The 12,471-nt window shown below is 48.8% G+C and overlaps 1 protein-coding gene across 1 annotated transcript in view; it reads right to left on the bottom strand.

Annotated features, from left to right (window-relative positions):
• Positions 1-5,920: 5,920 nt before the first annotated feature.
• The window catches only part of TP53 (tumor protein p53), a 32,612-nt gene continuing 26,061 nt past the window's right edge, over positions 5,921-12,471 (bottom strand). Inside the window, 9 exon segments of the mRNA XM_049766230.1 lie at positions 5,921-6,056; positions 6,661-6,767; positions 8,492-8,565; positions 9,072-9,208; positions 9,450-9,559; positions 10,028-10,140; positions 10,221-10,407; positions 11,190-11,459; positions 11,672-11,777. Of these exon segments, the coding sequence (XP_049622187.1) occupies positions 5,975-6,056; positions 6,661-6,767; positions 8,492-8,565; positions 9,072-9,208; positions 9,450-9,559; positions 10,028-10,140; positions 10,221-10,407; positions 11,190-11,459; positions 11,672-11,749 (1,158 nt within the window). The 5' untranslated portion in view covers positions 11,750-11,777 and the 3' untranslated portion in view covers positions 5,921-5,974.

Here is a 12,471-nt window from a genome sequence, read left to right as displayed (position 1 = left end):
TTGTGCTTAGGGGTTACAATTAATTCTGTGCTCAGGGATCAGTGTGGTTGGGGTTCAGGGACCACATTGAATATTGGAGATTGAACCTGGGTTGGCTGCATGCAAGACAAACAGACTAACCTATCGCTCTGGTCCTAAGATTGTGGTTTCTCTTACTGTTTGGGTTTTCGGGCCACATATGGTGGTCTTCAGAGGCTGTTTTGCTCTGTGCCTAGAAATCACTCCTAGCTACACGAATGAGGGTGGCACATGCAATCTTAGGGTCCAATTGAGATCTCTATGCAAGGGAAGCACCTTAATTTCTGTAGTATCTTTCTGGTAGTGATTTCTCTTAAAAAGTTTTAAGCGGGCCCGGAGAGATAGCACAGTGGCGTTTGCCTCGCAAGCAGCCGATCCAGGACCAAAGGTGGTTGGTTCAAATCCCGGTGTCCCATATGGTCCCCCGTGCCTGCCAGGAGCTATTTCTGAGCAGACAGCCAGGAGTAACCCCTGAGCACCGCCGGGTGTGACCCAAAAACCAAAAAAAAAAAAAAAAAAAAAAAAAAGTTTTAAGCAAGCCATTATGTTTAATTCTGTTGTCATTTCAGTCACTAGGTAAGCTCATTCACTGCACTAATTTATGGAACTTCTTTGAGAGAGAGAGAGAAAGAGAGAGAGGGGGGGGGCTCGAACTCCTAGTTCGAGCCCTGTACTCAGGAATCACTCCTGGCAGTGGTCAGGGACCATATGGTCCCTCGAGCTTGCCAGGAGCAATTTCTGAGCAGAGATCCAGGAGTAAACCCTGAGAGCCACTGGATGTGGTCCAAAAGCCAAAAGCCAAAAAAAAGAGAGAGAAATCACTCCTGGAGATATTCAGGAAATATGTGGTGACTGAACCTGAATTAGCACATGGGAGAAATGCCCCTTAACCCCTGTACTATCTTCTTTTTTTTTGGCTGGGGGGTACATCTGGCACTGCTCTGGGGTTTTTCCTAGCAAGATGAAGGGGGGGGGGGATATGACACCATATGGGATGTCAGGGATCGAACTGGGTCAGTCCCTGTTTGGCCACATGCAAGGAAAATGCTCCACCACTGTGCTATAGCTCCGGCCCCATCTTGTTGGTATTCTAACTGGAATTGCTTTATAGCTTTATTTTAGAACTCACTTTATTATATTCTTTTTTTTGTTTGTTTTTTTGGGCCACACCCGTTTAATGTTCAGGGATTACTCCTGGCTAAGCACTCAGAAATTGCCCCTGGCTTGGGGGACCATATGGGACCCCGGGGGATCGAACCACGGTTCTTCCTTGGCTAGCGCTTGCAAGGCAGACACTTTAACTCTAGCACCACCTCGCCGGCCCCCACTTTATTATATTCTTTCTCATATAATTTGTTTTCCTTTTTTATATCTTGACTTATCTCCAAATAAGGTTATAGTTTTCATATAGATACTACACTATTATTTTTGCGTGCTTCCCATTCTTCTTATACTTATTATGATTTAATTGCTTTTGTCATTGAGGGGAATGTTGGTTTTGGGCCCAGACTGGTGGTGCTCCAGGTAAGGTTTGGTGGACCAAATACAGTGCAACGATAGAACCTGGGTTGGCTGCATACAAGGCAAGTGTCCTACTTCATGTACTCCTTAGCTTCCTTTTTATTTCTGTTTTTGCCAGATTAAAAATTTGGGCTAGAGATATGGCAATATACCTTACATGAATGAGTCCATTGGTTTGATCCCAAGTACCATAAAACAAAGAACACTCTTTTAGGCTTTATTTTTGGACCTCAGATTAGGGGGTTACTCCCAACTGTGGGCTTGGAAGACTGTGGTGCTGGGGACTGAACCTGGACCTACTGAAAGCAAACATGTGCTCTAGCCCACTGACAATCTCTCTGGCTTAACATCTGTTTTTGGACCACATGTGGAGTGCTCAGGCTTCACTCATGCTGGAGCTTTTAAGGTGCCAGGTTTGGCTACATGCAAGGCAAAAAGTACCTTGCCCACTATTCTGACCCTTTTATTTTTAAAATGGGAATTGTGGGAATAATCCACACCTGGCAGGGGTTATTCTTGGCTCTGCCCACAGAAATCACTCTTGGCTGCTTTGGGGGACCATATGGGACACCAGGGATCGAACCTGGGCCAGCCGTGTGCAAAGCAAATGCCATACCTGCTGTGCTATTGCTCTGGTCCCTCTCTCTAACCCCTTTTTTGGTACCACACCTGATAGTGTGTGATAGGGCTTGTTCCTGGCAGTGCTCAAGGATTTAACTTAGGTCAGCTGCAAGGCAAACGAAACAAGCCTACAGTTGTACTAGTGTTGATCAACAGGCTTTTGATTTAGTTGTAGAGTATTTGGGGTGGAGGCCACACCTGGCAGTGCTTAGGGAACCATATGAAGTACTAGGGATCAAACCTGGATTGGTTGCATGCAAGGCAAACACCCTACCTGCTGTACTATTGCTTCAGACTCAGGCTCCTTTATTCTTATTTTTCTTAAACAAGATTTATTGAACATAACAAAACTATGCACAAAGTGAACTGAATCTGTGGCTTCAAAACGTGATCGATTCTTCCTCCTAATATTTTTTGTTCGTTTGCTTATGTTTTTGTTTTTGGGTTACACCTGGCATCGCTCAGGGGTCACTCCTGGCTCTGTGCTCAGGAATCGCTCCTGGCAGGCTTGGGGGACCATTGGGGAAGCCGGGATTCAAACCATACATGCAAGGCAAACGTCTTACCTCCATGCTATATCTCCAGCTCCCCCCATTTTTTTTTTTTTTGTCTTCCTAATATTTTGACAGTCCACGGGGCTCCCATCCCTGTTGGACAGCAGGAGACAGACGTGAGGCGTCAAGAGGCCATTTTGTACAGGGCCACGGTGATACTATCGTGTTTCTGGGTCATGATATTCCCATCATCTGATTCCAGACACACCACAGGAATATCAGTGGGGTCTGGGGTGAGCTTAGCTGCTAGCCGAGTTAGAACAGAGATCCAGTTTGTCTGATGCGGTTCCATGGAAGCCCAGACTCAACCCTGGTGAATCTGGGCACAGGACACAACACACAATGCCGGGATTCTTCCATCCAAGCCTCCTTCCGTCGACTGCTCCAGCCCAAGAACCAACCGAAATGAGTGTCCGTCTCCATCACAGGCCCCAAGTATAGACGGTCATGTAGGTCCTTTATTCTTAAAAAAATATTACTTACCGCAAAGGAACATGGTGTGAGTTTTCTTGCGGGCTGTCTGTGCACACTTGGCAGTGCTCATACGGTTGATCCTGACTCTGCTCACGAATTACTCCTGGCAATATCATATGGGATGCGGAGGCTCAAAGTCAGGTCAGTGCTTGCAAGGCTAAGTGCCCTATCCATAAGGCTTGGGCTCTATGAACTTAAGGGTACAAACTACAGAGAAGAAAGCAAGCTAGGACTAGAGAAGTTAGGGATTCATTAAAGTTTACACAGAATAGGCCTAAAGCCTTTGTCCTCAATTATTGATTTTGGGTTTTTGGGCTACACCCAGTGGTGCTCAGGGGTTACTCCTGGCAGGCTCAGGGGACCATATGGGTTCATCCCAGGTTAGATGCGTGTATGGCAAACGCCTTTCCATTGTGCTATTGCTCCGGCCCCAGCCCTCAATTCTTAATTTAGTAGTCTATCCATGGGGGAAGAGATTATATGGGGGAAGAAGGGATTGGCAGATTACAATGTTTGGTTTTAAAAAAAATCTTGGCCACACCTACCTGTACAAAACAGGGCTTAGTTCGGATTCTGTGCTTAGGGATCACACCTAGCAGAGCTCAGGGGTGCCAGGGATTGAAGCCAGGTAGGCTGCAGGCAAGGCAAGTGCCCTACCCACTGTACTGGCTCTGACCCCAAAGGGGTTTGCTTTCTGAGAGCAGAACAAAAATGAAAACAGCTAGGGACATAATCTGGGGAAATACGAAAGTAGGACTGCCAGACACTGAGGAGAAAGCTTCAAGGAGAAGGAGAGGGAACCAGTTCCATGACTGAATTGCCAAGGTCCTGGTGGGTGGGAGTGAAGGTGAAGCCAAAAGTTCTGTGTCCCTTGGGGGATGTTCAGCATCTTGGAGCTAGAAAAAGACAAAGGCGAGTGGGAGGTGACTTTGGGGTTCTCGGGCCAAGCCTAGGAAGTGAGTGGCCTCGAAGTCCTGCTGGACCTGAGAGATCGAGGAGATCCATGTCCCTGCTGTTTGGTTCCCTTTCAAGCATGGTCCAGGCAGCAATGATGGGGCAAGCTCGCCCCAGCCCCCCTCCCTGGGAGCCAGCAGCCCTGAGCTGCAGTGGGGGTGGCACTGAGCTCCCCAAACTCGACTTTCCTTTCTACCCCAAGAAGCCCTTTGAAAGGTTTTCTTGGCAGAGCTTAAAGCTTCCATTCATTCAACTACTTGGCGTGACTCCCAGGATAAGGGGGTGCCGGGAAGAAAGGCCCCAGCCCCACACGCCAGCCGTCACCTCAGCCACTTCTCGGGCACCCCAGCTGGCAGTCCTGCTGGTCCAAGAGAACCCAAGCACTTAGCACTCAGGAACCCAGGGATTTCGCCCTTTTCCTACAGAGCAGATGGCCACCCAGGGGCTCAGCTTGCTAAATCAGACACTTAAATCCCATAATCCTCCATGAGAGGCTGCCGAGGAGGCAAGAGCCAAATCCTAGAAGCAGGGGCAGGAAAGAACTTGGTGCCAGCCTTGCGAGGAAGGAGGAGGGACACTTGGTTCCAGAGTTATGAATGGAGCCCCCTCCCTTGTTGTCATGCAGTCTGCAGACTGACCCAGTCTCCAGCCTTTGTTCTTCTCCTGGAAACCAGGCCTTCGGCCCACAGCCCACTCCCCGGGGACTTAGGCGGCGGCCCCCCACCATCTCCTTACTCGCCCTGAGACATGAGCTCCAGGCGGCAGACACTCACCCTCAGATGCACATGTGGTAGCTTATTTTTATTGTAAAATAAAAAATATAAAAACGGAATTTTTTTTTGGTAAAAATGGGAGAAGGGGAGCATAAAGTCATGATTAGAACGCAAAGAGACCAACTGATCATTTGAGGGAGGTCAAACAACATCCTGGGAGATGTCCTAGGTCCTACACTAGGAATAAAATGGCTTCTCCTCACTGGGCTGCACCAAAAGTTAAACAAGACTGGCTAGACCAGCAGGAAGAGAAAGGACACCCCCCAAAAAGAGAGATGCCCAGTGAAACTATCAGTTCATAATAGCACAGGGAATTAGTATCAAAATAGCATTAAGCTAAGTTCCAGATATAGAGTAAAAACTGGCTTCAGGGCAAAAAAATAATGAAAAGATTTCATTAATTCTCACAACAGTCCCAGCAAGGTATGTAAGACAACCAGCAATTGATAAAAAATTGTCATTCAGAGAAATTCTACAATTTTGTGTTCATTTTTTTAAATTTTGGGGCCATACCCGGTGGCACTCAAGGGTTACTCTGGCTCTGAGCTCAGAAATCAACCCTGGCAGGCTCAGGGCACCATATGGGATGCCGGGGATTGAACTCGGGTCTGTCCTGGTCAGCTACATGCAAGGCAAATGCCCTACCGCTGTATTATCACTCTGGTCCAAAATTCCATCATTTCAGACGGTACCCTGGCTAGAATTGTGGAGAACTGGTATTCTGACCCAGTGTATTCTAGAATGTTCTTTACATACAAGAACCCTTTTAAATGTCTCCCCAAATTTCTCACAGTAAAAAAACATAGAAAAGCTAAGCTAGAATAATCCAGTAAATCCTACTCTCCGCCATATTTCAGCCCAATTCTCCAGTGGCACCTCAAAAGCCAAGGCAAAGAATTCCAGAATGTTTCTGAGGAACATCTGTACTAAGCAGATAAGTCAACCCAGGTTCCAAAAAACAACAACAACAACAACAAAATGACAGGGGAAGGGGACAGAAGGTGGGGGGCCGGGGGAAATGAGGATGCCCACGGAGACGGCAAACAGAAAACGGCGTTGTCAGTCCGAGTCAAGACCTTCTGTTTTAAGCACCATTTTTTTATGGCTGGAGGCTGACTTCCCCTTCTTAGACTTTAGGTGGCTGTGAGGAGAAAGAAGAGGGTGGGGAGCAGAGGACGTTACCCAAGTAAGATTCTGGGGCCCTCTCTTCCTAGATCTAGAGACTTCGAATGGATTCTAAGAATGGACCAAAGCAAATCAAAGTTAAGAGGGGCCCCAAAGAGAAGACTAAGGACATGGTCAGCATCAACTGGAGGCACATTCACTTGTTAAGCTCTCTGAGTACTTGTTGCATTCATCTCTCTTTCTTTCTTTACACCATTTTTTTTTTGATTTTTATTTTATTTATTTATTTTTTTTTTTTGTGGTTTTTGGCTCACACCCGTCAGTGCTCAGGGGTTATTCCTGGCTCCAGGCTCAGAAATTGCTCCTGGCAGGCACAGGGGACCATATGGGACGCCGGGATTCGAACCGATGACCTCTGCATGAAAGGCAAACGCCTTACCTCCATGCTATCTCTCTGGCCTCTATACCATTTTTTTTTTGAGGAGGGGGTCACGCCAGGCAGTGCTCTGGGTTTCCTCCTGGCTAAGAGTGTGGCTCCCTTAACTTTCGGATGGAATCTAGAGCCGTCCTAACTCAGGAAGATGAGGGAGGGAGGGAGACAGGGACCCTAGATCTCTCACCTGGAGTGAGCCTTGCTTCCCCCAGGCTCCTTCTCAGCCAGGGAGTCCTTCAACTCTAATGCTTCATTTAACTCTCGGAGCATGTCATAGCGACGACGCCCGCGAATCTGTAGCAGGGGAGGTATTGAATAAATGAAGAAAAAAATTATCCTTTGCTTTTTGGTTTTTGGGTCACATCCAACGGCACTCAGGGATTACTCCTGACTTTATGCTCAGAAATCGCTCCTGGCAGGCTCGGGGGACCCTAGGGGATGCCGGGATTTGAACCACCATCCTTCTGCATGCAAGGCAAACGCCTTACCTCCATGCTATCTCTCTGGCCCCTTTTCTAGCCCTTTTTTATTTGGAGGAGTAGGGGTGCAGACCCAGTGGTGCTCAGGGGGTCACTTCCAGCAGTGCTCAGGAGACCATGTAGTAGTCTAACTTGCATTGCGAAGTTAGACACAACCGGGAGTTACTGCTGCCCCTGGTGGCAAATTCCCTAATTTTAGGCCAAGCCGACAAGATGAAATAACATTTTTAGGGGCTGGAGAGCATGCAGAGGGTGAGGCCTGGTTGGGGCTTGCATGCAGTCAACCTGGATTTGAGGTGTAGGGACACCTCAGAACTCTGTAGCACCACCGCAGAGTAAGCTCTGTGCAAAGATCCAGGGTTAAGCACTCAGCACTGCCAGGTGTAGCTTCCACCATACAACAAGAAAATACCAGTTTGAGGGTTAAATTTCATATAAAATCTCTCTTTGCGCCCTATCCGTCAGGCCTCTCAAACAAATCTTTCAAGTTAGCCCTGAACGAACCCTGAGAGTCAGGGCCATTAACAGAGGAAGAGAGGGCTAAAGAAATAAGCTAATAGGGGCTGGGGACATAGTACAGATGTGTACTTGCACATGTGGACCTGGGTTTAATCCCGGCATCCCATAAGGTCCCTCGAGCCCACTAGGTATGATTCTTGCGTATAGAGCCAGGAATAACCCCCAAGCACCACTAGATATGGTCCCAAAACCAACCAAATAAACAAAAATAATGAGGAAATCAACATCTGTTATGTTTACATATTTTTTTCCCTCTAAGATTATATATGTGGGGCCGAAGAGAGCACAGCGGTAGGGCGTTTGCCTTAAACGCGGCCAACCCAGGAGATGGTGGTTCGATTCTCAACACCCCGAGTCAGCCAGAGTCAGGAGTAATCCCTGAGAGCCAGCAAGCTGGGTGTGACCCCAAAACATAAATAAATAAATAAATAAATAAATAAGTAAATAAATAAATAAATAAATAAAATGTTTATAAAAAAAGATTTGGGCCCGGAGAGATAGCACAGCGGTGTTGGCCTTGCAAGCAGCCGATCCAGGACCAAAGGTGGTTGGTTCGAATCCCGGTGTCCCATATAATCCCCTGTGCCTGCCAGGAGCTATTTCTGAGCAGACAGCCAGGAGTAACCCCTGAGCACCGCCGGGTGTGGCCCCCCCCCCCAAAAAAAAAAAAAAACAAAAAAACAAACAAAAAAAAAAAAACAAAAAAAAAAGATTTGGGGGCTGGAGAGATAGCATGGAGGTAGGGCTTTTGCCTTGCATGCAGAGGATGGTAGTTCAAATCCTGGCATCCCATATGGTCCCCCGAGCCTGCCAGGGGCGATTTCTGAGCGCAGATCCAGGAGTAACCCCTGAGCAATGCTGGGTGTGACCCAAAAACAAACCAACCAAAAAAAGATCTGATATCTAGCACCTGAACTTGCCCGCCCCCCAAGAAACACACACACACACACACACACACACACACACACACACACACGTGCGCGCGCGAACTACATCTATTTGTTCTTCCAGGCTTGGTACCTTAAGGTTAAAATATTCTTCCTCTTGTGGCTTCTTCCTTGGCTGTGGAGAAGAGCTGGTGCTAGAAGGCAGTGCTGGAAAGAGGCGAGGAAAGGGGAAAAGGAGTCAAATTGGAGCTGGATCCATTTCTTTATTTATTTTTATTTATTTATTGTTTGTTTGTTTTGGGGGCCACACCCAGTGAGGCTCAGGAGTTACTCCTGGCTACACTCAGAAATCGCTCCCGGCTCGGGGGACCATATACGATGCCGGGGCTCGAACCCAGGTCCGTCCTGGATCGTCTGCGTGTAAGGCAAATGCCCTAACGCTGCACCATCATTTCGGTCCCATGAGCTGACCCATTTCTGCCTCCTTCACCTCTTCTTCTTTTGTTTTGGGCCACACCCAGTATGATGCTCAAGGGTTACTCATGACTATGTACTCAGAAATCACTGCTGGCTTGGGGGACCATATGGGATGCCAGGGGATCGAACTGCAGTCTGTCCTAGGCTAGCATAGGCAAAACAAATGCCTTACAGCTTGCGCCACTGCTCAGGCCCCATGCCTCCTCCACCTCTTCTTGTCCTGCTTGCTTACTTACCTTGCTTGGCACTCCCAGGGGCTGGCTGGGGTTGAGACCCCCCCTTCTTCTGCAAATTATCTTCGTCACTGCGACGATCTCGCCCGGGACAAGCGCAAACTCGCACCTCAAAGTTGCTCCGGCCCAGAACATTTCCACTACCCAGAGAAGGAGCAAGAGGCAATCAGGAAAGTAGGCTCTGCCGCCTGGTGCCATAGAGTGGGTCCCCATTGCCCCCAACCACCCTCATCTCAGCGGAGCCTAAGCCCAGCACCGGGTAAACTGAGGAAAAGCAGGTCAGGGAAATCTGAGAGCTAAGCAGAAGAAGCAGGGAGCAAGGATGGATGGGAGCTTGCACAGTACAAAATAGTCCAGGACAGGGTCGGGGGTCATTCCCACCTGGCGTCTTCCAGGGTGATGATGGTGACGATGGGCCGCCGATTCATGCCCCCCATGCAGGAGCTGTTGCACATAAAGTTGTAGTGGATGGTGGTACAGCCAGAATCATCCTGGGAGAGAACAAAGGCCCCCCCTTAAGGCCCTGGGGGAGGCTGGAAGTCTTGGGAAGTCGAGGGACATTAGGCAGTAGGGGACATTTCCCTTAACCATGGAAGGCAGATAACCCATTCTCTTCGTTGTGAGGAGGTAAAATAAGACAAAGGAAAACCAAAAATGATGTAGGAAAACCAAAAAAGGCGTGCGCTCTCTCCTTTTTTGTTTTTTTTTGGCCACACCCAGCGGCTCTCAGGGGCTACTCCTTGCTCTGCACTCAGAAGTTACTCCTGGCAGGCTCATAAATAGGGGATACCAGGGATTGAACAGGGGTTGGCAGTGTGCAAGGTAAATGCCCTACCCACTGTGCTATCACTCATCCCCCCTTCCCAAAAGCTCTCTTCGATCTGGATCTGGTCGATCCACCTGGATGGCCACAAACCCCACCAGTCTATTTTTCTCAAAACCCAATTACCACACCAGACCTCAGGCAGCTTGTAGGGCACCACCACGCTGTGTCGAAAAGTGTTTTCGTCATCCAAATACTGGGCGCATGAATTTCCTTCCACCCGAATGAGATGTTGAGGAGGGACCAGACCTAAGAGCAACCAGGGTGTAGTCAAGGGCTGGCGAACTCTGGATACCAGCCCCCTCTCACCCGAACCCCTGACCACTCACCATCATTGTGGTCCGAGGAGCGTTCGTGGTGGGGGCAGCGTCTCACCACTTCCGTCATGAACTGGGACTTCTTGTAGATGGCCATGGCACGGACCCGGCTGCCTGGTGGAGGTGGTGAGGTGACCCACAGTTGCACGGGACAGGTCTTTGCTAGCTGGCAATAGAGCTTGTTGAGGATAGGGGAGTACTGTAGGCGAAGGAGAGGAATCCAAGATTAGGGGGCAAATATCCAGGGGTTCAAATGAACTATTATTATTCAAGAACCTACTAGAAGCCTGGTTATTGCGTGTGGAGAGTAGCTGGAAATGGAAGGGTAGGGAGCTCTAGCTAAGACCCTCATTTACAAGGGAAGCAAAGAGGAGAAAAGTCCCAAGTCCCTGTGGGAGATGCCACAAGTATCAAGAAAAGAGTAAGGGCTGGAGAGATAGCATGGAGGTAAGGTGTTTGCCTTGCATGCAGAAGGGTGGTGGTTCGAATCTCGGCATCCTATATGGTGCCAAGTATGCCAGGAGTAATTTCTGAGTGTAGAGCCAGGAGGAACCCCTGAGCGCCGCTGGATGTGACCTGAAACCGCCCCCTCCCCAAGAAAGAAAAGAATAAAACCACAGTACCAAAAGGGACGTCCACTTGGCGCCAGAGAATAAAGATACCAATTAAATAGACAAAACACTAATAGAAAAAGGCCAAGGGGGCTGGAGAGATAGCATGGAGGTAAGGCGTTTGCCTTTCATGTAGAAAGCCATTGGTTCGAATCCCGGCATCCCATATGGTTCCCTGAGCCTATCAGGAGCGATTTCTGAGCGTGGAGCCAGGAGGAACCCCTGAGCGCTGCCGGGTGTGACCCAAAAACTAAAAAAAAAAAAAAAAAAAAAAAGCCAAAGGCTGAGAAAAATGCCAAAGTTCTGCAAAATCCTGGAGTAGTTGGTCAGACATGGACTAGGCTTAGAGTCGGTCCCTTGGGACACTGACCGTGCAAGTGACAGATTTCGCCGTCCCAGACTGCAGGAATCCTAAACTGAATCCGTATTTGCCTGGGTCGATATTCTGGTTAGGGACAGAGGATGACAGGGGCCAAGAGGACGCCGGTGCCGAGGCAGGTGGAAGAGGAGCGGCTGGTGCCGGAGCTTCGGGCATTCCGGAAACTTCTTCTGTAGGTCTATTCAGCCATTGATCAACATCCTCCGGGGACAGCATGTGATTCGTATCTGGGCACTGCAATGGGAGATGGGAATCAGAGGTCTGGGGTTCCAGATGCCACCCCCACTCCTTCTCTAAAAGAGCTCCCAGGTCCTTCTTCCTTCAAGTCCTTACCAGCAGGTTGTCATTGGGAAGTCTGAAAAAGAGGAGAAAAGCCAGTCATGTTTTCTGCTCCCCACAAAACTCTCTCTCAGGGCAATGGGGAGTGGGGGGGGGGGGAGGACACAGTTAAGTCACTAGCCAGAGACCATCACTCACAGGTTCCACAGGTGTGAAAATGTCTCCTGACTCAAAGGGGGCTCCACGCCGAGTTCTGCCTGCAAGTCCTCCATGGCTGCTCCTTGGAAGGCAGTGTGGTCCCTGAAGGAGAAGAGGTCGCATGAAATCTCGACCCAGTGGTAGACCCCCACACTGAGAGCCTCTGAATTGAAGGTGTTTTCATATTTTTATTTCCAACTCTTTTCTCTTTTACCACCACCTGTCCCACCCCTCACTAGTCGCATCCCATACTTCCTGGAGGGAAAGATGAATCCAAGGGACATTTAAAATCTTTTTTTTTTTGTTTTGGGGCCACACCCAGTGATGCTTAGGGGTTATTCCTGACTATGTGCTCAGATTGCTCCTGGCTTGGGGGACCATATGGGATGCTGAGGGATCGAACCCCCATGGTCCATCCTAGGTTAGCACGTGCAAAGCAAATGCCCTACCGAGTGAACCACCGCTCTGGCTCCCTCCAAGGGACATTTTTTATTTTTATTTTTTTTTTTGGTTTTTGGGTCACACCCGGCAGCGCTCAGGGGTTACTCCTGGCTCTATACTCAGAAATCGCCCCTGGCAGGCACAGGGGACCATATGGGAAGCCGGGATTCGAACCATCGTCCTTCTGCATGAAAGGCAAACGCCCTACCTCCATGCTACCTGCATTTTGATCCTTGGATTATATTTCCTTCCCAGGTTTGCAAACTCCTATGAATTCAACCCTGACTTAGTATTTTAATCATGGCTTCCCCAACACAAGTTCACTTGTTTTATGCTTTTTTTGGGGGGGGGAGGG

This window comes from Suncus etruscus, chromosome 20, assembly GCF_024139225.1.
Source record: "Suncus etruscus isolate mSunEtr1 chromosome 20, mSunEtr1.pri.cur, whole genome shotgun sequence".
Lineage (NCBI taxonomy): Eukaryota > Metazoa > Chordata > Mammalia > Eulipotyphla > Soricidae > Suncus > Suncus etruscus.
This window is presented reverse-complemented; position numbering and strand designations above follow the sequence as displayed.